General features: G+C 49.2%; 1 protein-coding gene across 3 annotated transcripts; it reads left to right on the top strand.

Moving 5' to 3' along the window:
* The first annotated feature begins 234 nt into the window (after positions 1 to 234).
* MEOX1 (mesenchyme homeobox 1) lies at positions 235 to 20,273 on the top strand. Of its 3 annotated transcripts, XM_033089171.1 has the most exons (4): positions 235 to 418; positions 774 to 1,101; positions 16,232 to 16,404; positions 17,543 to 20,273. In XM_033089171.1, exons 2-4 carry the CDS (start codon positions 978 to 980, stop codon positions 17,663 to 17,665), a joined length of 420 nt encoding a protein of 139 aa, XP_032945062.1. In that variant the 5' UTR covers positions 235 to 418; positions 774 to 977; the 3' UTR covers positions 17,666 to 20,273. The 3 variants fall into 3 exon arrangements, with proteins under 3 accessions (XP_032945062.1, XP_032945061.1, XP_032945063.1); XM_033089170.1 differs by having other exon boundaries at positions 235 to 1,101; XM_033089172.1 differs by lacking the exon at positions 16,232 to 16,404 and having other exon boundaries at positions 235 to 1,101.
* Positions 20,274 to 26,500: the final 6,227 nt, after the last annotated feature.

Here is a 26,500-nt window from a genome sequence, read left to right as displayed (position 1 = left end):
GCTGCTCTCTCTCCTTCAAAAAAAAATACAGACAATGTTTCTTTAAAAGTCTCCATCTGCAAATCCCATTAGATGTGCATATAAGGTTTCCGATGATTAATAGTTGCCTGCTCGGGTTTTGGTTGGAGGGGATCGTGTGGGTGCGGGTTAACCCCTCCCTCTCCTCTCTCACATTTCACTTCAGAAATTTGTCACTCTCTCCCCACCGCAGCATTTAAAAGTGTGTCTCAGCAGCCCTGGTCCGGCCCTCTGCAGGCATTTGCTGTGGGCTCCAGGACGAGCACTCCATCAGCTGGTGCTTCTGGGCTGGGACAGTGAAAATGTTTAGTGTCATCGGCAACAAATACATGTACAGGGGACCCCAATAGGCAGGCTGGTGTGTCGGGGAGCAGGAAGCCAGGAGTGAAGTCCGACAGAGGTGTGTGTATACATATACGTGTAGCTGGACACATGTGCGCGGACTTTAAAAAGCGACTTTAGTTTTGGTTTTTGTCTCGGTTCCTGGGGTGAACTTTCTATTGAACATTTTTCCCTCCTATTTGATTTTTTTTTTTTTTGCATTTTTAAAAATTTGAATATAAACAGTGTAAGAATCAAACCTTTGAAAGACTGAGGCGTGCAGCAGACGGCAGATGGATCCTGTGGCCAGCAGCTGCATGAGGAGCCCCCACCCCCCAGCTCCTGTCTGGGGCTGCCTTCGAAATCCCCACTCCGAAGGCAGTGGGGCCTCAGGGCTACCCCACTACCCGCCAACCCCATTCTCCTTCCACCAGAAACCAGACTTCCCGGCGACAGCGACAGCAGCATACCCCGACTTCTCGGCCTCCTGCTTGGCGGCCACCCCACACAGCCTTCCCCAGGAGGAGCGCGTCTTCACTGAGCAGCACCCTGCCTTCCCACAGCCCCCTGACTGGCATTTCCCTGTCTCCGAGACCCGGCGCAGGCTCAACCCAGGCCCAGCTGGGGGCTCTAGGGAGATGGGGGCCAGCAGCCCAAGCCTGATGGACGCCACGGGAGGCCCAGGTGAGGACTACGAGGTCCTTGGAAGCACTGCCAACGAGACAGAGAAGAAGTCAACTAGACGGAAAAAGGAGAATTCAGGTAGGTGGCTGAAGAGCAGCTGACCATTCTTTTACTGTGCAATCTTGGAGAGGTCACTTGCTCTCTCTGAGCTCAATTGCCCTGACCCATGAATTGTGACCAGTACTATCTAAAGGCAAGAATTACCTTTGGGATTTCTTCTACTTCAGAGTTCTAGAATCCTCTGGTGATGGGGGCTGTGTCTGTGTTCCCAGCACTCCTGGGCCCTAGGAAGGATGTGCCAGCAAGAGAATAAAACAGGATCCACAGAGACTTGGAGGATATGTGGGATGGAGCCTCAGTACAAGCTGGCAAGGGCTGGAGAAGGGCTTTCCTGAACCCCAGCAGCCTCTGGGTCATGCTTCTCCCCACCGTGCTCCAGCTGGATCCAAATGATCTGCAGAGCCCCAGGGTTTGCTCAACAGGGCAGTCAGAGGCTTGGAGGGCTAGGACTGAGGCTAGCACCCTGGGCAGTCAAGCAGAGCCAAGATCCTATGACTCCAGGAGACTGGAGGCAGAGAAGCAGGCCTAGGGCTGGGATGAGAGCGGCAAGGAGTAGGGAAGCTGGAGTATGAGATTTGGGGCAGACTGCCCACAAGGTATCACCCTGCCCAGTTGGACTGTGCCCAGGCCAAGGGGGCAGCTCAGTATGCTAAGTTCTCGTTGACCCCCAGAAAAGGCCCTCCTAAGGGGTCACTGGCCTTGGGGAGAGTCAGGAAGGCAGGCAGCTGAGGGCAAGCACTGGACCTCAGAATGCAGGTAAAACCCCGCTCGGTGTTGGAGCCCCAGAGGCCAGAGGATGGAGTTGGTTGGCCCACTTGTTGAGATCCCAGCTAAACTCCATCTCCTCCCTGTGGTAGAAACCTGTTGTTTCCTCCTCTCCCCATGGGGGCATCCCCGGCTTCTCTCGCTGCCTATTCACCTTTCCTATCATTCTTTGGCCCCGCCTTGCCCAAAACAAGGCAGTGTCCATGCCTCCTGCCCCCATGGCCCGCTATGTCCTCCTGACAGCCGCCCTTGGGGCAACATCTGTACCTACGGAGGACCTTCTCATGGGGCTAACCAGCACAGGCAGAAAATGAGAGTGCCAACCAACCAATGAGAAGGTGCTTTGCAAAGCACCTTCAATGTAGCACAAATTTCCCAAGTATCTTCTCTTTGTCAATCACTGGCCAAAGCACTGGGGATGCAGAGATGAATAAGATGGTCTCGACCCTCCCCCACCCAAAGAGTTTAAACTGAGAAGGCAGAGAGGTCTGCAGATGCCTGTCTGGCAGTGGATGTGCTATAATCAGGGAGGTTCAAGGTACGGTGGGCAACACTCATTAGTTCTTTTTGAGTCCCAGCAGTTTGCGAGGCAAGTACAGCAAGTCTTACCAGTATCTTGGTTCTTACACGTGTGGAAAAGGAGATTCGGAAAATTTGAGGGGATCCCTGCTAGGATGGAGTCTAAAGAGAGTGAACCACTCATCTCAGTTTGCCCAGGACTTCTCTGATTTTAGCATTGAAAGTCCAGTGTGCCAGAAAACCCTCAGCTCCGCACAAACCAGGACAGTTGGTCACCCTCGAAGTGAGCTCAAACCCGGAACTTCAGATCCCAGATCCCACACCCTTCAGTAGGTTTCAAGCACAATAGTCATTTTGACATATTTGGTCTCCATGCTTGAAGAATCCCCTCAACACACTCATAATAGATGGGAATGACCACAACCCTCCTGGCTGTTCAATAGAAGGGACTTTTAAATCGTCAACCGGTTAAATCCTGAATTACTCCCAGCCCTGGTTGGAGATTTGCCGATGATCGGGCACTTTCTGCTTCTTCTCTCCAAGGAGCTCTCAGCAACTTGGTCCTGTGCCTGGCTGAAGAGCTCTCCCCTCTGTGGGCCGGCCACCGTAGCTCCATCTCTGCCCACACCTCCCTTGGCTGCATCCAGCCACTTTCCTGGGAACTGGGAGCCAAGGCACTGGGAAGGCATGGGCAAAGCCAAGGGCTGGGCTTAGGCAAAATCATTCCGTGTTTCAGCAAGATCCAAATGAGTGTCTTTCCTTTTGGCCGGTGGCCCATGGAACTGCATTAGGGAGTAAGCTCTCATGCCAAGCAGCTGACCATCCCCAAAAGCACATGGGCACCCTCTCCTGAATGCCCTGCACTCTTCACAGGGTCAGCCTCGGGCTGGGAGAGGTTCCCACCCCTGGGATCCCTCTCAAGGTCCCCTTAGGAGCAGTAGCAGTCATACAAGGTAGGGCATATAGCAAGGTGACTTTCCTTCATTCTCTGGGGTTCCAGACCCACCCTCTGTTCAACACGGAAATCTTTATCTCCCTGTTGGTTGCCTGAGTCTTCCTCTGGAATTTAACTGGAAGGGACGGAAGGAGGAAAGACCAACTTTTAAGAGCCTAAAGAAAGGGGAACGTGATGGGCAAGGCTCACAACCCACTCCAGGAATCTACTCACAAGAGACAAACCCACAGAGGACCCCGTCCGCCTCCCACCAATCCTGAGTCACTGGTTGGATACTGTCTTATTTGAAATTTTAATATTTTGTTCATCATGGTTTTTTTTGCATTAATTTTGATTCTTAAAAACATTGCACTAACAGGATTTCTCTCGATTACTGAGGTTTTAGGTGCCCCTTGCGCTCAACGCCTCCCCCTGGCCCCTGCTAAGCCATCTCTGGAAGGGTAACTAGTATTGATCAGAAATGTGTTTTTCTTAGTGCTTCACAGTCAAGCAGACAGGTTGCAGTGTCAGCACTGCATGACTTTGGGAAAATTGTAAACTTCTTGGAGCCTCAGTTTCCCCAGCTGTAAAATGAGACTACAGCCACAGCACCTTCTCTACAGAATCTCTGTGAAGGGTAAATGCAGTGATCCACAAGAGTAACCTTGTGTCTGGCCCGTGAGTTCAATCAATAGCCGCCATGAATGGCATTAGGCCCATATTTACCGAACCAGCCTTTGGAACATAGCGTCTAACAAATCTTCCTACATTTGTGGGGTCAATGGAATTGAATCTTTCAAATGCATTGTCTCAGAAATTCCTGAGTCTGGAATATAAGACATGGGAACTTCTTGCAAACATTGTTGGTCCTAAAATCCAATTGTCATCGATTAGGAGCTTGGAGCTCAGAGATCTGCTGGGGAGGCTGGGGGTGAGTTGTGCCTGTTGAATGTGTCCCATACTGGCTGGCCAAGGAGGCACCGGTAACAGAAATTTAGTAAAGTGTGTTTCAAGAGGAAACGTTCTATGCTTTCCCCTCTCCTTCCTCTGCCAGCCCCAACTGCTCCCCCTTCACTCCCACTGGAAGTAGAGCTGACGTGCTCAAGTAAATGATCAGGAAAGTGGGGATCCCTGGCCCCCCCACCCTGAGACCTTCTGTTGGTTCGCACGCAGCACAAAACTGATTGAGGAGACCAGTGTGATGTTATCTCACCCCAATCACTCTCAGACCCGGGCCAGTGGGTGTTAAAGACCCCTGCTGGCAGGGACAGCTGTGAGGCCACTGTTGTTTGCCCCCAATCTGTCGTTGCTACCGTGGTTGTCTTTAATTTATGGGGATGAGGGATTTCGCAGTGATTTCCTGACAGGGTTCAAGGGAAGGTCGCGCGTGATCGGCCTGGCTGCAGGTGAATCTGATCGCCCACGGGGGAGAGCCGCTGTGCTAGGGCTCAGCACTGCTGGCTGCGCTCTCACATGCTCATTCTGCCTTCATCAGACTCGCTTTGTCCCATCCTCCCTCAGCTCCAACACGTGTGCCTCCCCAGGCTCTCCCTCCCTGATTTCCCTCCCCTGCAAGACCTGATCTCCACCTGCCCCTACCCAACCACGTGCACTCTCATTTCTCTGGAGGTTTAAAACCTTCCACAAATTGGCCCCTTTTGCCCTTTTGCCACCTGCTCTCCCTCCACAGGCCAACCCTCTCACCTCCGCTCACCTTGCCACAAGCCATACCAGTTTACTTGCCTTGCAAACACACCTTGCTTTTTCTCCCCCACTCTTCTGCCGATTGAAGTCCTACATATTTCAACATCCAGCTTGCAAACCACCCCCTTCAAGAATCCTTTCTTTCTTTTAAGTTTATGAGTCCACTGGTACATAGCATCATTTCAGGGAAAGCTATAGTTAAGAAATTTCAAATCATGGTATCCCCTAGAACCTGTGCTGATTTTCTAAATATAGTTTATAACTTCATAGTTCTCCTGAGACTTCTTACCGTGGGATATCTTGGATTTGAAATCTACTTTTTTTTTTTAATGGTCAAAAACACAGAACCAAATTTACCATCATAACCATTTTTAAGTGCATGGTACAGTGGTGTTAACTATATGCACATTGTTGTGTAACAGAGCTCTAGAAGTTTTTCATCTTGTAAAACTGAAACTCTATACCCATTGAACAACTTCCTTCTCCCTCGTCCCAGGCCTGGGAACCAGCATTCTACTTTTTGTTTCTAAGAGGTTGACTACTTCAGTTACCGCATATAAGTGGAATCATGCAGTGTTTGTCTTTTTGTGACTGGCTTATTTTACGTAGCATAATGTCCTTGAGGTTCATTCGTGTTGTAGCATATAACAGGATTTCCTTCTTTTTTAAGGCTAAATAATATTCCATTGTATGTATGTACCACATATTCTTTATCCATTCATCTATTGATGGACAGACACTTGGGTTGCTTCTACCTCTTGGCTATTATGAATAATTCTGCAATGAACATGGGTGTACAAATATTTCTTCTAGATCCTGCTTTTGAATTCTTTTGGATATTTACCCAGAAGTGGGATTTCTGGATCATATGATAATTCTATTTTTAATGTTTCGGGGAACCACTATACTCTTTTCCATAGCCACTATACCATTTTACAATTCCACCAAGAGTGTGTGAAGGTTTCAGTTTCTCCACATCTTCACCAACGCTTGTTATTTTCTGGGTTTGTTTGTTTTTGTTGGTGGTCCTCCTAATCGAAGTGAGGGGATATCTTATTGTGGTTTTGATTTGTATTTCCCCAATTATTGGTGATGTTGAGCATATTTTCATATGCTTTTTGGCCATTTGTATATCTTCTTTGGAGAAATGTTCATTCAAGTCCTTTGCCCATTTTTTTATTGGATTGTTTGATTTTTGTTGTTGACTTGTTGGATTTCTTTATATATTCTAGATATTAACCCCTTAACAGATACGTGATTTGCAAATATTTTCTCCCATTCTGTAGGATATATTTTCATTCTGTTGATTGTTCCCTTTGCTTCACAGAAGGTTTTAAGTTTGAGGTAGTCCCATTTGTCTGTTTTTGCTTTTGTTGCTTGTGCTTTTGGTGTCATATCCAAGGAATCATTGCCAAACCCAATATCATGAAGTTTCCTCCCATGTTTTCTTTTAGGAGTTTTATACTTTTAGGTCTATGTTCAGGTCTTTAATTCAGTTTTAGTTAATTTTTAAATATAGTGAAGGTAAGGGTCCAACTTCCTTCTGTTGCATGTAGATAGTTTTCCCAACACAATTTGTTGAAGACTGTTCTTTCCCCATCAAGTATCCTTGGCACCTCTGTTGAACAGCATTTGACCATGTAGGTGAGAATTTACTTTTAGGCATCTATCCTGTTCCATTGGTCTATATGTCTGTCTTTATGACAGTATCATACTGTTTTGATTACAGTAGCTTTGTAATATGTTTTGAAATCAGGAATTATGAAGCCTCCATCTTTTCTTTCTCAAAATTGTTCTGTCTATTCAAGGTCTTTTGAGATTCTGTATGAATTTTAGATTTTTCTTTCTATTTTTGCAAAAAATGCTATTGTGATTTGATAGGGATTGCACTGAATCTGTAGATCACTTTGGGTAATATGGACATTTGAATAATATTAAGTCTTCTAATCTATAAACATAGGATGTCTTTCCATTTATTTGTCTTCTTTAATTTCTTTCAGCAATGATTTGTGGTTTTAAGTGTGTATTTTGCTGCCTTAGTTAAGTTTATTCCTAAGTAATTTATTCTTTTTGATGCTATTGTAAACATAAATTGTTTTCTTCATTTCTTTTTCAGATTGTTCATTGCTAGTGTATAGAAAAGCAGCTCATTTTTGCATGTTGATTTTATATCCTACAACTTTGCTGAATTCATTTATTAGTTCTAAGAGATTTTTTGTGGAATCTTTAGGGTTCCACATACAAGATCATGTCATCTGCAAACAGAGATCGTTTTACTTCTTCCTTTCCAATTCAGACGTCTTGTCTTTCATTTTCTTGTCTGATTGCTCTGGCTAGGACTTCCAGTATTATGTTGAATAGATGTAGCAACACTGAGCATCCTTGTCTTGTTCCTGATCTTAGAAGAAAAGCTTTCAGTTTTTCACCATTGAATATGTTAGCTATAAGATTTTATGGCTTTTATTATGTTGAGATAATTTCCTTCTATTTCTAGTTTGTTGAGTGTCCTAGAATCCTTTCTTGACATCCTCCTCCCTCACTCTCACAGAACAAGCCTTGTTTATACCTCCTCCATTTTAGCATCAAACCACAGTTGGCCTTGTATCCAGAGTTACAGATGCATATGCCTGCCCTTCTCCCCAAAATTGAAGTGTCTGGAGGGCCAGAATGATATCTGATTCACCTGTGCAGTTTCCCTAACACCTACTGAAACATTTTCACACGGGAGGAGCTCCTTCAATGTCTGGTCCATAGTCTCTATTGCAGCCTGGCATTCATTCATTCATTCATTTTGTCACCTTCTCTCTGAGTGTGGCGCCACTGCCTAGCATGAGGGTTTCCACCATGTGTGATATACTTCTGTAAAATGCATCAGAACTTTTACAATCTCACTCATAAAAAAATGTGCAGAGAGCCAGACTTCAATCATAAAATCAGCCCAGAGTCAAAGAGAGAGAGAGAGAGTGCTGGGGTCAGAAAGATACATAAACAGCCACATGCAAGCTGGGCTGACTCTACAAGAACCCCCACGGGGTACTGGGGCCAGCTGCCAAGTACCAGGGCCACTATAGGAAATAAGTGGATCTGCTGTGGCTGAGTGATAAAGTGGATCCACCATGGCAGAGGACTTAGGGAGGCTGCCATGACTGGGCAGCTAGAGGGCCCATCTGTCACATGTATAGGTGGCTGTGTTCTCTAGGGTAGAGGAAAGGGCACCTTGTTCTAATTTACAGAGAGGTCCCCTAGGGCCGAGAATCAGCCTTGCCAACCACCCCTCACGGCTTTGCTCCCTCTCCTCAGTGGTGAGCACTTGACTAAGGGACATTAGGGGGTGTCTTAGTTCGCTCAGGCTGTCATAACAAAATACTATAGACTGTGTGGCTTAAATGATAGACATTTATTTTCTCACAGTTCTAGAAGCTAGAAGTTAAAGACCAAGATGTGGCAGGTTTGGTTCTTCCTGAGGCTTCTCACTGTGGCTTGCAAATGGCCCCCTTCTTGCTGTATCCTCACAAGGTCTTTCCTCGTGTGTGAATGTCCCTGGTGTCTGTCTATATGTCTTAATCTATGACCCTCCTTTTAAAGACATCAGTCAGATTAGATTAGGGCCCACTCTAGCGGCCTCATTTTAACTTAATAACCTCTTGAAAGGCCCTGTCTCCAAATACAGTCACATTTTGAGGTACTGGGGCTGGGATTTCAACATATAAATTAGGCAGGAGGGATACAATTCAGCCCGTAAACAGGGGGTCTAGGGACAGGGAGAAGGTTCCAGCAGTGTCACAAATGTTCCAGTTAAAAACCCCATTAGTAAAAGCAACATCTCAGACGTGGGCACAACCTCAGAGCTTTCCTAGCTTGACATCCTGTTAGGCACTAGGGTTTTTTCACCCAGATAGAGTGTTATTTTGTCAATAAGCAGGCCCTGCATTCTTATACCCACAAAGAGAGATGAAAAAAGTGGAGGCAGTTTTAGGCGTGAGTCTCTAAGGAAGTGGGCTGTTCAACAGAGGAAGAAAGAAAGGAGGTGATAACAAAGTAAATGGACAACTTCAGGGAGTGTCACTTGGGTCACTAGAGTGATGCTGAGTCCCAGGCTGGGTGATCTCACATCCACCCCCATCCACTTGCTGGCCACAGCCTAGCAATGGGGGGACGGGAGAGGGGAGTAACGGTAAGTGCACTAACAGGGGAGACCTAGTTCAAGTCTTGGATCCACAATTTCCTGGCTGTGTGAACTCAGTCAAGTCCTAAACTTCACTGAGTCCTGGTCTCCTCCTCTGAAAAATGAGGATACTGCTATCTCATAGGGTTGCTATGGGACTAGATAAGATCACAGCTATAAAGATCCCAGCCAGCACTTGGTAACCCTTCAGCCCATTTTCCTCAAACCTACCAATGAGCACCCTTCTCCTTTCAAAGTCTTCCCCGATCCTGGCTGCATTCCACGTTGCATCCGGCTAGGCAGTGACCCAAGCTCCGAAGGAGCCTGTACAGTGTGCCAGCAGCCAGGCCTTCCTGCCACTGTAGGCTCACTGGTCCAAGATTGTTGCAGTGCTGGACAGGGTGTGGTTTCAGGGCCACACAACAGCTGCAAACCCTTCTCATCCCAACTCCAACCCTAGAGCCCCATTATGGAAGAAGCCTTAGGCTCCAGGGCAGCCAGCTAGGGAGGAGAGACAGAAAGTCCACACTCCATCCCTCTGGGCACCCCCTGCCTCCTGGTTAGATAGAGCTCCTTCCCCTCCTCCTCTGACAGGTAGAGATCAGGAGCCCAGTGCAGGAATCCAGGTGTTGGCCATTGTCTGAACTCAGAGGCATCAGCGTAAATCCCGTGCCTGAGCCTGCTCAGGCCCCACCCAGATACATTCTGGAAGTCCTGGAGAAAGTCCGTTTCCACTGGGGCAGCAGGATTCTGACCAGCTTCTAAGATGTAAGGGTCCAAAGAGCCCATGGATCATGAGGTCAGTTGAGGGACCACCTCAGCTGCCGACCATCCTGCCGTGCTGGGGGCTCAGGAGTCCCATCCCACGCACTTATTTCTCAGGCTTGAATAAATTAGGGCACCTGGGCCCAAGGAGGTGGGGATGACCCCAGAGGCAGAGCAGCCCTTTCTCTCTGAGGGGCAGGACCCCTGCACACCCCTGGAGCCAGACTCTTTCCCCAAGGCCCTCTCTGCTCATTGAGTCAGGTTTCCCTGGCCTCTAGCCAGCATTTCTCCCCCACCCCCCACCCCAGTCTTTTATATTTCATGTTTTTCCCTGTTTTCCTTGAGTGCAGTGGTGGAGGAATAGTGTAAGCAGTGGGGCCTGGGGCCTGAAGCCCACACTTCCTTTGGTGGCAGCTAAAGGCGACATCTGGAACTTATAAACACAAACAAAGCCCAGCGCTGCCCAGGCCTCCCCCAACTCATCTTGGAGGCTTGCTGCTGCCCCCACCTCTCATTTCCACGGCCTCCCTGCCCCCTCACTTCTCGGTTCCCCTCTTCCACAGGCCCCACACCCCATCCCATCGCACCATCTATTTCACTCTCCCTCACCACCCTCCACCCTCACTGCCCTACCCCACCTGGGACTCTCAGCAAAGACTACTATAGCACCAGACATTCTCATTCCAGAAGAATCTGCTTCTCTCCCAGAAAACATACCCTGAATTCCCCAGCCCCACTGCTGGGCTCCTCAAAGAGGCTGGGAACCCAACCCATATCTCTTCTGGCACCTACAGGAGAGGGAGAAGGCCTGGACACTGAGGTGGGCAGGACCCAGTGAGAAAGGCGGGCCAGTCCCAGGAAGCCAGGGAGGTCCTGGAAGCCAACAATCAACTGGCCTTGGGCTGGCTCCACCCAGGTCTTGTCTGCTTTGATGGGTTTGACTCCTCCTTCTGAAGTTGAAAGTGTCAGAACTAACAAGAACATCAAAGGTGTGTGCTGTGAAGGAAGCCAGACACCATTTTCAGGTTTGTCAGGGTCTCACCTACTGACATCATGCCCTAAATATCCTCCCCCTCTCCCTTCCCTGGGGAGTCCCAAGGAGACAGACATGGACCCAGACACAGAGGCTGTCCCTGGAGCACAGCCTCCATGCTGATCGTCCCCCCCCACCCGGGGCAGTGTGACAGAGTGGCTACAACCCTGCATGGGGCCCACGGGACTTCTGGCAAGCCATTCAGTTTCTGGGTCTTAATATCCTCATCTGTTTAATGGCTAATGTGTACCTTACCTACCTCACAGAATAACAAAGAGGTTACAATGGGAAGCAGGCTAATATGTGGAAATAGCTTCCTATCAAGGAAATCTGAGTTCTAGGTTCAATCCTGCCACTAATTTGCTGTGTGTCTTTAGGAAAGTCTCTTACCTACTCTAGGCTCACCAGTACAATGAAAAGGTGATGTTAGGTCATCACCAAGTTCCCTTCCAGCTCTACTCTTCTATGATTCTGTAGTACATATGAAAGCCCAAAAGAAATTCATTATCAACTGCAAAGTGCTGTTTAAATACATGGCCCATGGCTTTCTATCTGGTCTTGGATAGAAATTTATGTAAAATAACTGTGAGAGTTGGGGGGTAGAGATATAGGACTCCAAAAAGGCACGTTCCCCAGAGTCTGTCTGAACTTCCTTGTAGCTCCGATAAAGCTGTCTGCTGACTTTAGGAAGGCCTGCCAAAAGTGACAGCTATTTATGAAATAATTTACTTTGGGTGGTGTAAAAGCTCATGGTGGAAACCGCAATCACACACACATCCTGTTTGCATTTCTCTGGGTTCTGCCTACTGTTCCATCATGGCCCTGCTCCCCCAGAGGGTTGTGCAGGGATTGGAGCAGGGCAGGCAGCTCCTCCCTAACCATGGAGTTGGCCAGCTGAGCACCAGCCTCCTCTCTCTGCAGTCCTAGAAGAGGCACCCGCTGCCCCTGAGAGAGAAGCAGGATCTGGAGGACTGATGAGTGATTCTTATCAATGCTACTTACTGTGTCTGAAATCACGGCCCCCTGGAAGGCTGACACAATAGTATCCATGGTGGCCAGAGACACAGCTCCAAGCAGAGATGTAGAAAAGTAGTGAAGGGGAAATAGTTAAAAGACCAAACATTGAAAAGGCATCCCTTTCACACAGCTCTGGAGACGTGGTACCTCGAGCAGCATTGTTTCTCACCGCCGTGAATCATCTCTCCATCTCCAGTATAACCTCTTCTGACAGTTTTGTCCGCGTCTCTGTGGTGTGCCAGGCAATGTGCCCGGTGTTAGACACACCCGACCCATCTCATTGCCCCTTTTCAGCAGCCTTCTGATTACAGTGCATGTAGCTATTCTTGTTTTGCAAAGGATGAAAGTGAAGCTCAGAGAATTTAAGAGACTTGCCCAACGTCAGCGAGCTTTTTCTTGGAGGCGGCTAAGACCCAGGCTCTCCAAGTGGTCCTCAAACACCTCTGCAAACACAGTTTCCCTGCACTCAGCTTGGAGTGAGGAGCTTTGTGTGTCAGAGGGAGAAAGAAATTCCCTGGCATAGTCCTCATCTTTGAGCTGAGGACCTTAGGAAGGCTGGGGAGATGTCTTGGGACAGAGCACACAGCAAGACCCTAGATTTGACTGAAGGGGGGAACTAGGGGCCAAGAATATGTGAAACTAGAAGGGGTTGCAGGTTCAAGGCCAGGGTTTCTCAGCAGAAGAGGGAGTAGGGCAAAGAGAAGAGGGAATCAGGGCTGCGTATTGGGAAAGGACTCTGACACCAGCTTCCCAGGGAAAAGAAGACTCACCCCAACGCCATAATTCTACACATGGAGAAACTAAGGCCCAGAGAGGGAGGGAAGCTCCCCAACAAAGGTGTACTCTTGGGATTAAGCCATCTTGGGGATCGCGTACATGTGAACCGTGCGTGTGAGCCGGTGACATACTCCCTTGCCAGCAATGGCATAGAAGTGCTCAGTTTGTCTTTTTCTATCTTGATGAAAATGCTGCAGAACAAAGAGAACCGTAACTTCCACTTCCGTTTTCATAGCTAGCTTCGGTACTTCTGGCCCTTTTGTCATTTCTATCAGTAATGAAAGTTGTTCCCCCTCTGGAAAGCTGATGAGGGACAAATATCCTCCCAGAGCCAGTATCCTACCCCCTCTAGTGGGGGTTGCCCAAGGTTCACACAGTGGTTCAGACATTCAGTTGTCTCATTTCCTCTTCTTTCCCATCCTGCGGCCCCAGTGCCTAAATCAGGATGATAGAGACGGGAGAAGAGAGTGGGTAGGGAGTGACGGCTTGGTTGACAGTGGTCAGCTGCCCACATAACAAGTCTAAGATAGACTCAAGGGGGTCCTCTCCCTAGCTCTCCTCATCTCTCTCAGGAGGATTATGTAGAGGACTATGTGGGCAGAGGTGTTGTTTTCAGGGATTCTATAGGGCACCTGTGCACACCTAAGCAGGCCTGGGGAGAAGGGGAGAAGGGATCAGCCGAGGACAGGCCCCCCAGGAACCCTGGAGGTGGAGACAAGCAGAGCTGCCATGGTCCAGCTCTAGCCCCCAGCCAGCCAGACACAAGGTGGAGAACCTGACACCAGGATTGATGACCTCAGCTCCAGTCAGGTGGATCTGGGTTCCAATCTCAGTTCTGCCACCTAAAAGCTGCCCAGCACGCTGGGCAAGGTCCTGAGCCCTCTGAGGCTGCTTCCTCCTCTCTACTGAGAAGGATTTAGCAAATAGTTAGCAAGTACCTCCTATGTGCCAGGTACAGTAGCAAGTGAGAAAAAGCAGTTACATTTCTGGGGGGGTGAGGTGGGGAGAGCTATTTATCAAATTATCACAGATCACATGGCAATGCTAAAGGGGATAATAAGAGGACCTCCTCGAACGGGTGTTCCGTGGAGAGGATTAAAGCAGCGGCTGCATCTAAGCACAGCGGAGCCTTGGAAACGCCAGTAACCTGTTATTATCCCAGCCCCTCCGATGGCATCTTGTAGAGTTGACGAATTGGCAAGAATATTTTCTTTTAGCGCTCTCAAGTTTTAAAAGCATTTTCCACACATTAGCTCGTCCAATCTTCCCAATAACTCCTAGGAGGTAGGTACTTTATTTTCCCCAGTTTCTTGATGAGGTGACTGAAGCCCAGAGAGGTTAAGTGACTTCCTCAAAAGCTCCAGCAAGCAGATCCAGGATTTTACACCCCTTCCGTTGGTAAAGGAAGGGCTGGAAAACACTGAGCCCTGGGACAGGTGGGGGCCGGAAACGAGCGGGTTTCCCGGCCTCAGTGTGGGCCCGTGGGCCGGGATGTGCTCCGGGAGCCGTCGCTCCGCCGCGTGACCGCCCGCCCTCCCCGGCGCGCGGCGGCCAAGGCCGAGGGCTCCTGGGGGACCCCGGCCGGGGCTGCACGTCCTTCCCCTCCAGCCCACGCTCCCGCTTCCGGAGGGATCTGAGCCGGCCTCCTCCGGCCGGGAGCCAGAGGCCGCCGGGCGGGCAGCCCGGGCCGAGAACGCGCGCCCTCCTGCTCCCAGGCGCGTCCGGCAGGCGGCCCATCCGGACCCGGCGCCGCGACCCCTAGTACTCTGGCCTCGGGACATCGGGAGCCCCCGGGGGCGTCCCCTCCTCCGCCTTCTCGGGTTCCCGGGACTTCAGCGGTGCCCACTCATCTTCTCTCTGGGGCTCCCGGCGGAGGCGGCGGCGCCCCAATCGCTATACGCGGCGCCTACCCGCGCCAGGAGCCGCCACCCCGGCCCTTACCCGGTGGTCAGGCCGGCGTGACACGGGGGCGGTGGACGAGAAACCTGAAATACACGGGGACTGAAGGGAAAACAGGAGAAGGACTGAGAAGGGAACTGGCACGCGGGGCTGACGCGGGGTCCCTACGTCCCCACCCAGCCCTGCGATGTGGCTGCTTGGCCAGGAGTGTGGGCAGCCTACCTGCCTTACCCACCACCCCGGTCATCCGCGTCTGAGAACAGATAATCCCCCACAACACACACATCCAGGTGGGGATAGAGGTGCAGATTTCAGTAAAGCACCTGACTCTGAGCCACCACCTCCATGTCTGTAAACCAGGACAAGGAAGTGAAAGGACTTCTCTAACTTTAAAGCCTGCAGGAAGGGTGGTTCCTGTAAACCCTGCGCTGGACACGGGCACCCATTGTTAGAAAACTGTGCAAGTGTATGGGTCTCCTTCCTGTGCCCACTCCACCCACCACCACCACTAACGTGAAGGTAGAGCCGCCTCGTGCCCTGCTCCGGAGAGAGCGATACAGTCCATTGTTTGTATAGCACTTTACAGTTTGTAAACCCTTCCTACAGTTTGTAAACTCTTTACAGTTTGTAAATCCTTCCTATATTTCATTTGAACAGTATGTGAGTCAAATTGCCTGGGTTTGATTCCTGCCTCCATCACTCACTGGCTGATGACACTGGATGAACTTGGAATGCTTACTTAATTTCTCTGTTCTAGTTTTCTGGTCTATAAAATAGGGCTACTACTAGAACTCATCTAGTTGGGTGATTGTGAGGATTAAGCCCCTGCTGTGTCTTAACTCAGAGCTTCCTTCATAGATGAACTTTCCAGACCCCTCCGCATGTCAAAGGGCGGGAAGAAGCTTAAAGCAGCACTTCTCAATTTACATGTGCACACAGCTCACATGGCGATCTGGCTGAAATGCAGATTCTGATTCAGTGGGGAGGGCCACTGAGATCCTGCAAGTCTGACCAGCTCCCTGAGGCTGCTGCCACCAGAGCACCCTTCTAGCAAGGTCTTAGAGCAGTGGTTTGTAAACTGGGCCATGCAGTCAAAATCACCTGGAAGTCTTGTTGAAACAGATCTCTGGGCCCCACTCCCAGAGTCTTCGATTCAGTGGGTCTGGGGTGAGGCACCAGGACTTGCATTTCTGACAGTTCTCAGGTAATGGATAGAGAACCTCTGTTTTAGAGCATCTTACCCAAAAGTTTAAAGCCAACTTCTAATGTCAAGCTGGGTGGGTGGGCTGAGTGGTAGAGATTATTAAACAGCCAAAGGCAGCTTCTTGTGTTTTGGGAATAACATACAGTTGCGGGGGAGAGGTGGCACCTGAGGTTGGGAATCAAAAAGCTTCCTAATTTTAAGGGGGTTAAGACACTAGAAGGAAAGATAAAGGGACAACATGGATCCTTCTCAGCATGCTTTAAAAATAAGAGAGATTAGGAAAGGCTGCCCTGCTGTGTGAGGACAAAAGAAAGGGAACAGAGGCTCCTGGGGCTCACGACTTCCTGTTTGGGGCCCTTCTCCCAGACAACCAGGAGAACCGAGGAAAACCGGAGAGTGGCAGCAAGGCCCGCAAGGAGAGGACAGCTTTCACCAAGGAGCAGCTGCGGGAGCTGGAAGCCGAGTTTGCTCACCATAACTATCTGACCAGGCTCCGGAGATATGAGATCGCCGTGAACCTGGACCTCTCTGAGCGGCAGGTGCCCCAAGGGACCCCTCTTCCTCTGGGCATCCCTCCTTTCCTTGGTTCCCTCACCACCCTCCCTTCCCACCACTGACTCCCTAAACGTCTCCTTTTTTCTTCTCCCTCTGCCCAGTCCAGTGGTTCAACTGTGGCTGTACCTGAGAATCACCTGGGGACGTTTTAATAACATCCATGCGATCATTTTCAGGGTCCTGGGATGGATTTCGGGCATCAGAGTTTTTCAAATGTCCCCCAGGTGATTCTTACACGCAGCTGGCGTGTGAGATTATTACTCCCGTGATCTGATTATTCCCAAACTTGAGTGTGTATTGGAATCACCTAAGCGCTCGTTTAAAATGCAGGTTCCAGAGCTCTGGAGAGAGATTTTGCCGTAATAATGACTGAGCCTAGCATCTGCATTTCTAATAAATTCTCCAGGTGATTCAGGTGTGTGGCTGGTTCCTGGGCGCACTATGAGAAGCACTTCCTAGCCCTTTGTTTTGGGCTTTCTTTCCCTCAGCGCTTTCCACCCACACCCATGCTCTGATGTGGAGTAAAATATAATCGTGAAAATGATTTCATAGCAGCTTTCAGTTGATAAAGCGCCCTGCCAGAGTGCTTAGATTCAAATCCTGCCTCTATCACTTCCCAACCCTGTGACCCTTGGGACGTGTCTCCCACCCTCTCTGAGTCTCCATCTGTAAAACAGGTCATAACCCCACCCTGGCAGGTAATGCTGAAGCTCAGATGAAAAAATGTGTGGACCAGAGCTACCAAGCTGGAAGGTGCTTTATACACGTGCTTAAAGATGAGGCTGGTGATCTTTTGTTCCCAGACCCTTAGGTAATAGAAGCTAGAGGTGGGGGTGTTGGCACAGGAGGGGCAGGGCATGTGAAAGGGGGTGGAGCCAGTGCACAGTGACTTGTAGAACCTGTTCCCATGTCTGTCTAGGGCTTTCTTTTTCTGGAGACACAAGACAGGCCTCTGGGCAAATTGGTGTGTCCTCCCTTTGGTCTCAGTCCCTGGACTTTTGGAGGAGTGAGGAGGGACAAGCAGTGCTTAGAGCTGGGGTCCCTGGGGCTGCACCCTGATTAGCTTGAGCATCAACGGGGGAGGTGGTTGTAGTAACCAGACTCCTTTGCTTCCTCCGTCAGGTCAAAGTGTGGTTTCAGAACCGAAGGATGAAGTGGAAGCGCGTGAAGGGGGGTCAGCCCATCTCCCCTCAGGGGCAGGACCCTGAGGATGGGGACTCTGCAGCCTCTCCAAGTTCAGAGTGAGATTCTCCATGGAGAAAAAAAGACTAAGGACTGAGCCCCCGACCCAACTACTCCCACCCCCAACCCCACTTTCACCTTCTCCCACCCACCCCAGGGCAGCATCTCCACATCTTGCAGTGACTCTTGGATATGAAGCTGCCCAGCCTTGCTGGGAGCCTTGAAGTTTCCCAGAAAGTCCTGTCCAGCATTGCTCTGTCTTAGCAGCCCCTTCCCTAGGGCCTTTGCTTCCCACAAGTCTCGTGGAATCATACAGCGGCCAGACCAGACCCAAGTGAATCCAGGGAACAGCTCCAAGGACACTGCTTCTCAGGGTCTTCTGACTGCTTTTCATACCTCCTCCTACTCCCCTCCTGCTGCACCAGCCAGGCCTCTGCCAGGTCTGGACACCACCTGGCCTGATGGGAGAGGAGACTTGGGACCAGCTGGTGACTCATGAAAGCTAATACTTCACAAGAAAGGAAATGACTGACACACACGGAGACACACACACACACACACACACACACACACACACACACCCCTAGACCACCTTTCCTTGCTGGGCTGTATATCTGAGGCTGAGGCTTTAGGGCCCTTGGATTGTCCCAAAACCCCAGGGAAAATTAGTGTGAGGAGGAATGAAGACAGAAACTCAGCTACTACAAACAAGAAACCATCCCTGTCTCCAGATTTGTTGGCTATGAGGTGGGCAAGTTTATGAGCGCCGGCTGGAAGAAGACAGTTGGAAAAACAACCTGGTGTAGGTCTCCGCAGTCCCATACAGGCCCATTTCCACTGGCTTAACTGTGGGGGTGGGGTGAGAATGGACCCAGGACACCACCTGCTTTTTCAAAATCAATTCAGGAATACAGCTGGGACTGTTGAGCAGTGCCCCAGAGCAACGGAGCAGCTATTCCTTTTAAATCCACAATTTCTGGATTGAAAAACTATTCAGATGCTCACATTATTGAGTTGAGGACTGAAAAGTGCTCCCTATGTTCTGAGGATGGAGAGATTATACTAGGGCTGCTGGGTGAAGGCCTAGAAACGTGGAAGCCTGGAGAGGAAGGTGCTCCAGCAGCAATGTCTTGTGTTTTCAAAGGACTCTGACTGCAAGTGGGAACAAAAAGACAAACAATCCTTCTTTCTCCAAGGGATGCGTTCGAGCCTATCTAGTAGTCCACAAATGCTGTTCTTGCGGGAGGACCTACTAAGTGTATGTGTGTGAACTGCCCACGTCCTCTGGCGTGACACTCCCGGACTGATGGCCAAACATCCTGGGGCAACTGAAGTCTTGGAGAGAGATCCCTTGCCTGCTCCAGTGCTCTGTCTCCCAGTGCCAGTTGTTGTCGCAGAGGGAGGTCAGCAAGAGTTTGGATCTCTTACATGTAGATTTAATCATTCACTTGTAAAAAGAACCCCACCTCCCCATCCCAAAAGGACTAATGTTGTGGGAAATGATTGCCAAATGAGATGGCTGGTTAGAGCATGCGTAATTTTTTCTGAAGCATACTTCATATATTTTCTTAAGATTACATCAAGTTAACTGTGCAAGGTCAATTCACTTAGTAAGAAAACTCCTGGAGAAATAAAATCAATAAAAAAAAAAAAAGCAAAGTTCCCAGGCCTTTTTCCTTGCAGAGCTAAGAACCATAGCCGTGTGTGCAAGCCTCTGATACTCACGTGATGATTGGCTAATATCTAGAAGCAACAAAAAAGGGGAATAATCTAGAACAAGGTATCCCCCTTTAGGTTCTTCAAAAGGTGGGGGTGCAAATGTAATCGTTGCCTCCCCCCAAAAAAAACACTTTTCTCCCGTGCAACTACATTGTCTTTATTTCTCATAAAATTTTAACTTTTTGTTTCCCCAGCCTATGGCTTATCAAACATTCAAAGTTCTGTAAACAAAAGATGAACTCTTTTGTTAATAAAGGAATCTTCACTGATCATCCCAAAATTTTAAATTCAAAGTCTGGAGGTTTTGTTTTTCAGGATAAAACAACATACACCAGTAGTAACAAACATGACACAAGAAAAAATGCCCCCAATTCTATGCCTTTTTAATTTAAAAAATTTTGTCTCATCAAGATGTCAACAATGAACAAAACAGGACTGGCTCGAGAGGGAAAGGAGGGAGCCAGGAGAGGAGCGCCTACCTGGCTAGGATTTGGCTTTGAGACAGGCCGGCTGTGCCAGATGTGACATCATCAGGAGTTGGCAAAGGAAAGCAGACTCACGAAAATCAAGGTGCTACAGGGAAGGTTCAGGTTCAAAACCAAGCAAAACACACCCCACTCAGGCACTCAAACTTGACGCGAGGGACTTCAGAGAACATCCACCTCTCTTGGTTTCCTTTGTCTGTCCAGAATATTCCTTCTCTGTCTCCCGTGCAGATCCCTTTCTCAATGCTGTTGCCTCCACTGCTGGTTCCCAAGATTTCCTCTTTCTGCCCAAAGCCTTCCCTTCTTCAAGTCCTCCCCAGATGAACCCATCTACCTACAGTTTTTTTATTGTGGTCAATAAAGTACACATAACATTTTAACCATTTTAAGTGTACAGTTCAGCGGCATGAAGTACTTTCACATTGTTGTGCAACCATTGACACTATTCTCTCCAGAACTTTTGCATCTTCCCAAACAGAAACTCTGTAGCCATTAAACAGTAACTCCCCATGTCCCCTCCCTTCCATCCACCTACATTTATATAGTGTTTACTCTGCGTTGGGCAGTGTTCTAAGAGGTAGTACTAGGTTTGCTGTCTTACAGATGAGATAAGGAAATTTGGGAGAAGTTCAGTAAACTCCCAAGGCTTTATAGACTGGTTAGTGTTTGTGGTAGAGCGTATGATTGGACCCAATTATTTCCCTCCCTCTCCGCTCGAGGAACACCTCCGTGCCCGTTGCCATATGCTGTGCCTCCCATAAGAGGAGAGGACGTCCCCGCCTCATTAACTCCAGGCTGTTCATGTGACCCGCTTCGGTCAAAAGAATGTGACCAGCAGTGCCGAGCACTGGCTCTGCCATTGCTCTTCTCCTTCTGCACGCAACTGAGACGGGCTCCACCGTTGGCCTGGATTCCAGCATGAGAAAGATGTGGAGCAAGGCCAACGCCGACCCACAACCTTCACATATGCCAGTGAGGATGTGAAAGTTTGTTGTTGGAAGCCATTGGGATTTGGGGGTCACGTGTCACTGCTGTACCACTTTGTGAAAACTGATGACACCAGTTATGACACTGGGATTTGAATCCTGGCATTCTGGCACCAGGCCAACACTCTCCTACACCCAATCTGGGAGTCGAAGGTTTCATATTCCACTGTCTACTGCCCTTTTCCACCTAGATGACTACAGGAACCACAAACTCAAGATATCTGAAGGGGGAAGTCCCCATTCCCCCAATTAGGCGGGCTCCTTGGCCTGCATTCTGAATCCTGTATTTTAACTGGTGACACCACGACCTACCTATTCACTCATACTGGAAACCTGAGACACATCCTTGATGCGAACCTCTTTGCTTTGTAGAACCAATCAATGACCCGGTTCTGTTCACTTCCCTTCCTTTGTAGATATTTCTCACACCCACTGCATTCTTCGCCTTCCCACCGCCATTACCTTTGTTCAGGCTGTCAACATCTTTCACTTGAATTAGAGCCTCCAATAGTTCTCCCTCCTTCTCCTCTGTGGTGCCTCAAAGTCCACCCCCAGAACAATCACACACACACACACACACACGCGCGCGCGCGTGCGCGCGCGCACTATCTATGTCACCCTAGATTTCAAACCTATCAGTGGCTTCCCATGAAATTGCAAATAAAGTCCAAAACCCCACAGAGGGTCTCCATACTCTGGCCCCTGTCTACCTCTACAACTTCACCCCACCACCCTACCACATGCTCCATGCACCCTTCTGCTGTACGTACCACGTGATTTCTCTCCTACATCCCATTGCTCGTTTTCTTCTGTTTGGAATGCTCTCCCAGATCCAGGACTTAGACATCCTAGGAGCACTTAAAGGGACAACTCGAAAGGAACACAGAGGAAGTCTGAACGTGTAAATAAGGCCCAAGTAATTTTCAACAGCAGGCCAATGCCTGACAGCAAGCAGCAACATTCGCCAATTTCTAAAATCAATAGGAAAAACAAAATCTCTTTCAATGTGAGAATTTTAATTTCCCCAATAAACACGGTTAATAAGTCCATTGAGGAGAAGTGAAATTAAAGGTGCATGCACACATCAATCAAGTGTTTTCCGGTTTCCTTTGAACACTCCCTGAACTACTCCCACTCTTCAGCGTTGGTGTTTGATTGACCAGTGCTAGGTGAACAGTAGCTGAAACCAGCTGCTTCTCAAGTTGGTAAAAATCCTCTGATTTTCCTGGAGTGCAAATCTGTACCAGGGAAGCAAGGCCACCCACTGACAACTCGCTGATGTGAACCAGTGACTGTGACCAGAGACGGTGGCGTGGTAGGAATCCAAACAACCAAGAATTCCTAGACAATAACTTTTCAGTAATGGATTTCTTCATCCTTGAAAGAGCATCAAAGATGAGCAAGTGTGTGGCTGCCCTTTGCAGAGAGGTAGAGTGATGAAGCGAGTAGAGAATCCATTTCTAAGTGAAAGGACCTGGGAGGGCTCAGGGCTTCAGAAATCTACCCACCTGCGTGGGCCAGGCCCTGGGATGGTAGCATGAATTTCTACAGCTCCTCTATTCAAAGAAGGAATCAGATGTCAGCCAAGGATCCACTCTTTCCTGTCTGGACCCCCAAAGTGCCATAGTTCTAGTAACCAGGAGAGCCCACGGTGGGTGGCTTGCTTTCTTCCATTGAGTGGAAATGTTTTCCATTAAGAGCTATATATTCTCCAGCCAGGCAGAGGGGCCTGTGCCAGCTAATCCCTTACAAATGCCATTGCAGAAATTGTCAACCACATCCTCTCTTGGCCACCACAGCACTGGGCTCTCACTGTGTTTCTTTTCTCCCTGGTTGCCTTCTCAGCCCCATTTGCTGCAAACCCTGAATAGACACCCTCAAAAATATCTCAAATCCATGCCCTTCTCGAATGCCACCTTGGCCATTACTATCCTTTTATTTCTGTCTTCCCACCTTGGATGTGTTCCTTTATGGCCCTTTCCATAGTTTGTAATTCTTTTATTCGTTGTTTGCTTATTCATTTGTGGTCTGCTTTCCAAGCTGGAGGGAAGAAAAGGAGCTGTGTTTCTCTGACCATTTCATTCCCAGCTGCTGGCATGATGCCTGACAATAATAAAAGCTCAATAGATAGTAATGGATGGATGGATGGATGGATGGATGGATGGATGGATGGATGACTTGTTAAATTAATGCCTGGCTTCTCAGGTCTCAAGTACCCATTGCTGGCCACATGGACCACATAGGGAAAGCTCTGGCCCAGAAGCTTGTTATACTGGCTGGCTTGACGCAGTCTGGGCTTTTAGAACCCCACAGGTCTGGCAGACCATGCCCTTGCCCAAAAAAGGGGCATTGGACACTTACCCTAGTTCTGTGGCCCAGGGGAATTGTCTCTGATGCTGGCCACAGGACTAAGATTCTCTGTCAGTCTCTCCCCTACTCTGAGCCCAGAGCCCTGTCTGAAGTCTGAATGAGCCTCTTCCCTTTGACCTGCAGTTAGTTTCAAAGAAACAGCATCCAGGGCCTGACCCGATAACAGGCTTGTGAGCAGCTTATGCATGTCTCTGAGGGTGACGCTTAATAGCTTGAAGGTGACATCAGGGTCGGGACTAATATCCGATTGAACAGAAAGAGACATGACCTAACTCGTCTCTCACCATGGGCCTGGCTGTGAGAGCTTCTCATTCTTTATTAATTTTCTAACCGGGGCTGCTGGCTCAGGACTCCAGCCTGTCCCCAGAGCTGGGGCCCATGGCTGGGCTTAACTCCAGAGTTATTAGGAAGGGAGCAGGCTCAGCTGGATCTGAGAGTCCCCATGAAGGGCGGCTACCATCGAGTCTGCGCTCATCTTGGCCAGAGCCCATTGGTCTCTTTTCTCTACCATTCAGCAGATGTACCATGCTTTGAGAAAATCCAGTAGGGCAAATTTGAAGTCCCTAAAGAATTCCTCATGGTACAGAAGAAAATTGCTGCAGCCTTCCATCAAGCAGCAGGCCTCCCCAATGCCTGTAAGGGATGGTTTTATTTGTGTCTTAAAAAAATGATTTAAAACCAGTTTTCCAGGAACACAAATCCTGTCGAAAGCACCCAGCACACCTGGCTAGAGAGCTGCAAGCCTGTGTCTGAGCTGAATGCCTGCCTGCTGGGACTATACTCTCTTCAGGTTTTCCTTTAATATTCTCTGTATGGCAGGAGGAGAAATCTCTTATTCCTTATCATCTTTCCTCCCCCAACTACTAATACACACACACACACACACACACACACACACACACACACTTTGGAAACCGACAGACTAAAGTTCCAACACAGGCTCTGCCACAAACGGGCTGTGTGGCTTTTGTCAAGTCACTTAACTTCTCCACGCCTAGTTGCTACATCCCAGTGGCCTACAGAAGTTGTGGTGCTTGAAAACATTTGAGAATGTTGAAAATGCTTTTACAAAGTAGAGATTGTATTTTACTCACAGGCTGGTGGGGGGGATTAGATTCATTCATTCATTTATTCATTTCACAAAAACATTTCTTGAATGCCAACTATGTATTTAGTCCTGAGCACGGTGAATGGAGACAGAGCCAACCAGTCCCCAGGACAATGGGGTCAGATCTGCAGAGTGTCTAGCACAGTACCTGGCTCAGAGTGGGCCCTCAGTAGGGTGAGATTCTCAATCTCTCTCCCTCTCTCTTTCTCTCTCTCTCTCTCTCTCTTTCACACACACACACATACACACACACACACACACACATACACACACACACCATGTTCCAGACAGAGTTTTCTTCTTTTCTTCTTTTTCTATAGTGAGGTTTCAACACAGTGACAACAAAAGCACAGAGCAAAGAGGAGGAGGCCTGAGTTTTAGTATCTGCTTTCCTACTCATTTGCTGTGCAACTTTAAGCAAGCCACTTACCCTCTCTGTGTCAATTTCCTGATGTGCAAAAACAAAGCATTCTAATACCTTGTTCTGCCTCGAGTACAAAAAATAAGCAGACACTATGGGCAAAATGTTTTCAAAGCACCAACGTGTCCAGATAAGAAGCACCACTGAGAAGCATTAGAGATAGTAATGAAGGTCAAGGACTTGGAGGGTGCTGGGTCCAGATTTGCTTCTGGTGTGTTGATCCAGAGCAGAACTCTCATCTACTTCCCTACCATGTCCACACACAACAGCCCTAAGCACACCCTATGATAGCCATTCAGCCATTAAAGCATCTTCCCCCCAGCCCAACACAGACACACCCTCCACGGGAGGCATCGCTCAGATCTTGCCCCAGTGGCCTGGCACCTGGGGAGGAGCAACCTCTTCGGAGGTGACCCTGGGAGGGAGTCAGAAAGTGGCTGCCCAGGGCGCTGCTTGATAGCCTTCTCCCAGGAAGTCTTGCAGTGTTCTCTGGCCAGCTCACTCTCCCTTCATTCTGTCTCCCCTCAGCACTGCTCCTCAGGACCCCACTTTCTCTTCCCAGAATGTTCAACTTGTGAAAGCTCTAGAGCAGGGAAAAGCAGGCACAACTGCCTTTTCCCAGCAGCTGCCCTGAAGGTGGCCTGGCCAGCCTGCAGGACCCCTACAGAAAGGGAGGCCAAGGGTTGAAGGCTGTTTCTTCTCGGAGAGGGTAGGGAAGACCAGTCCCCTTAAAATGCCTCTTCATCCTCAGCTACTACCCCTTAAATGTTTTCCTCACCCACCTCACCCCTGAAAGAACTAAGGAGAAGCTATTCCAGAGCCTTGGGAGGCCTAAGAGGACTGTTGGGGTCGCTGGGGTGGCTGAGGCCTGCGAGGCTGGGGACCAGCACCAGGCTCTTTAAGCTCAAGAATTTGTGGCCCTTCTGGGGGCTGCAGTGCAGGATGCGGCGGCTTCATCCCCCAAATCCCCTCTGTGTGTCCCGGATGGATCTCTGTGGAGCAGATGCCAGGGGTGGAGAGGAGGACACAATGCCCCTCTTTGTTGGGGGGATCCGAGCCGGCAGTCAGGGGAGGAAGTTAGACAGCGCTCCTGACAGCAGGCTCTGTCTGGGGTGTCTGTGAAATATGGGCCAGAGGGGCTCCTTCCCGAGACCAGTTCACGGCTGCTGACCCCCTCACCCCCGCTTTGGGCAGAGAGGACACTGCCTGTTTGGAGAGAAATGATATATGACACCCAGCTTCCTTCCCTCCTCCCCAAGGGGATGGAAGGAGCTCATGGTTGCTCCTGGGAGGTGAGGATATACGTGCATGTGTGTGCACATATGTATGTGAGTGTGTGTGTGTGTGTGTGTGTGCATGCGTACATGCGTATGGTTGCTTAAGTGTGTGCATTGTGATTATGTCTTCTGTGTGTGTGTGTTTGCGTGTGTGTGTGTGTGTGTGTCTATTCACTCCATGGCCAGAGGAGAGTTCAAAATGCTGCCCCCCAAAAAACAAACAAACAAACAAACAAACAAAATGCTGTCCAACATGGCTCCCTTTTTTAGCATGTCTGCCTTTGCCCAGACCAGGATGAGGGCCCTTAGGCCCTAGGGCCTAAACAAACTTATTTAGAGAGTTATGCTGTGAAGGGAAGGGCTGCAGCTGACTAAGCCCCTGCCCTTTGATTTCAGTCTTCAAGTAGCCACTTCTCACAGAGGAACTGTTTTCAAGATGAGCACAGCTCTTGCCTCACGAAGGCTCTGAGGAGGCTTCTAATCCAGCCATAGCCTCGGAGCCTCCAGTGGCCCCGGAGCCATTTGTCTTCAA

Source organism: Rhinolophus ferrumequinum, chromosome 21, assembly GCF_004115265.2.
Source record: "Rhinolophus ferrumequinum isolate MPI-CBG mRhiFer1 chromosome 21, mRhiFer1_v1.p, whole genome shotgun sequence".
In the NCBI taxonomy this organism is placed as follows: Eukaryota; Metazoa; Chordata; class Mammalia; order Chiroptera; family Rhinolophidae; genus Rhinolophus; species Rhinolophus ferrumequinum.
This window is presented reverse-complemented; position numbering and strand designations above follow the sequence as displayed.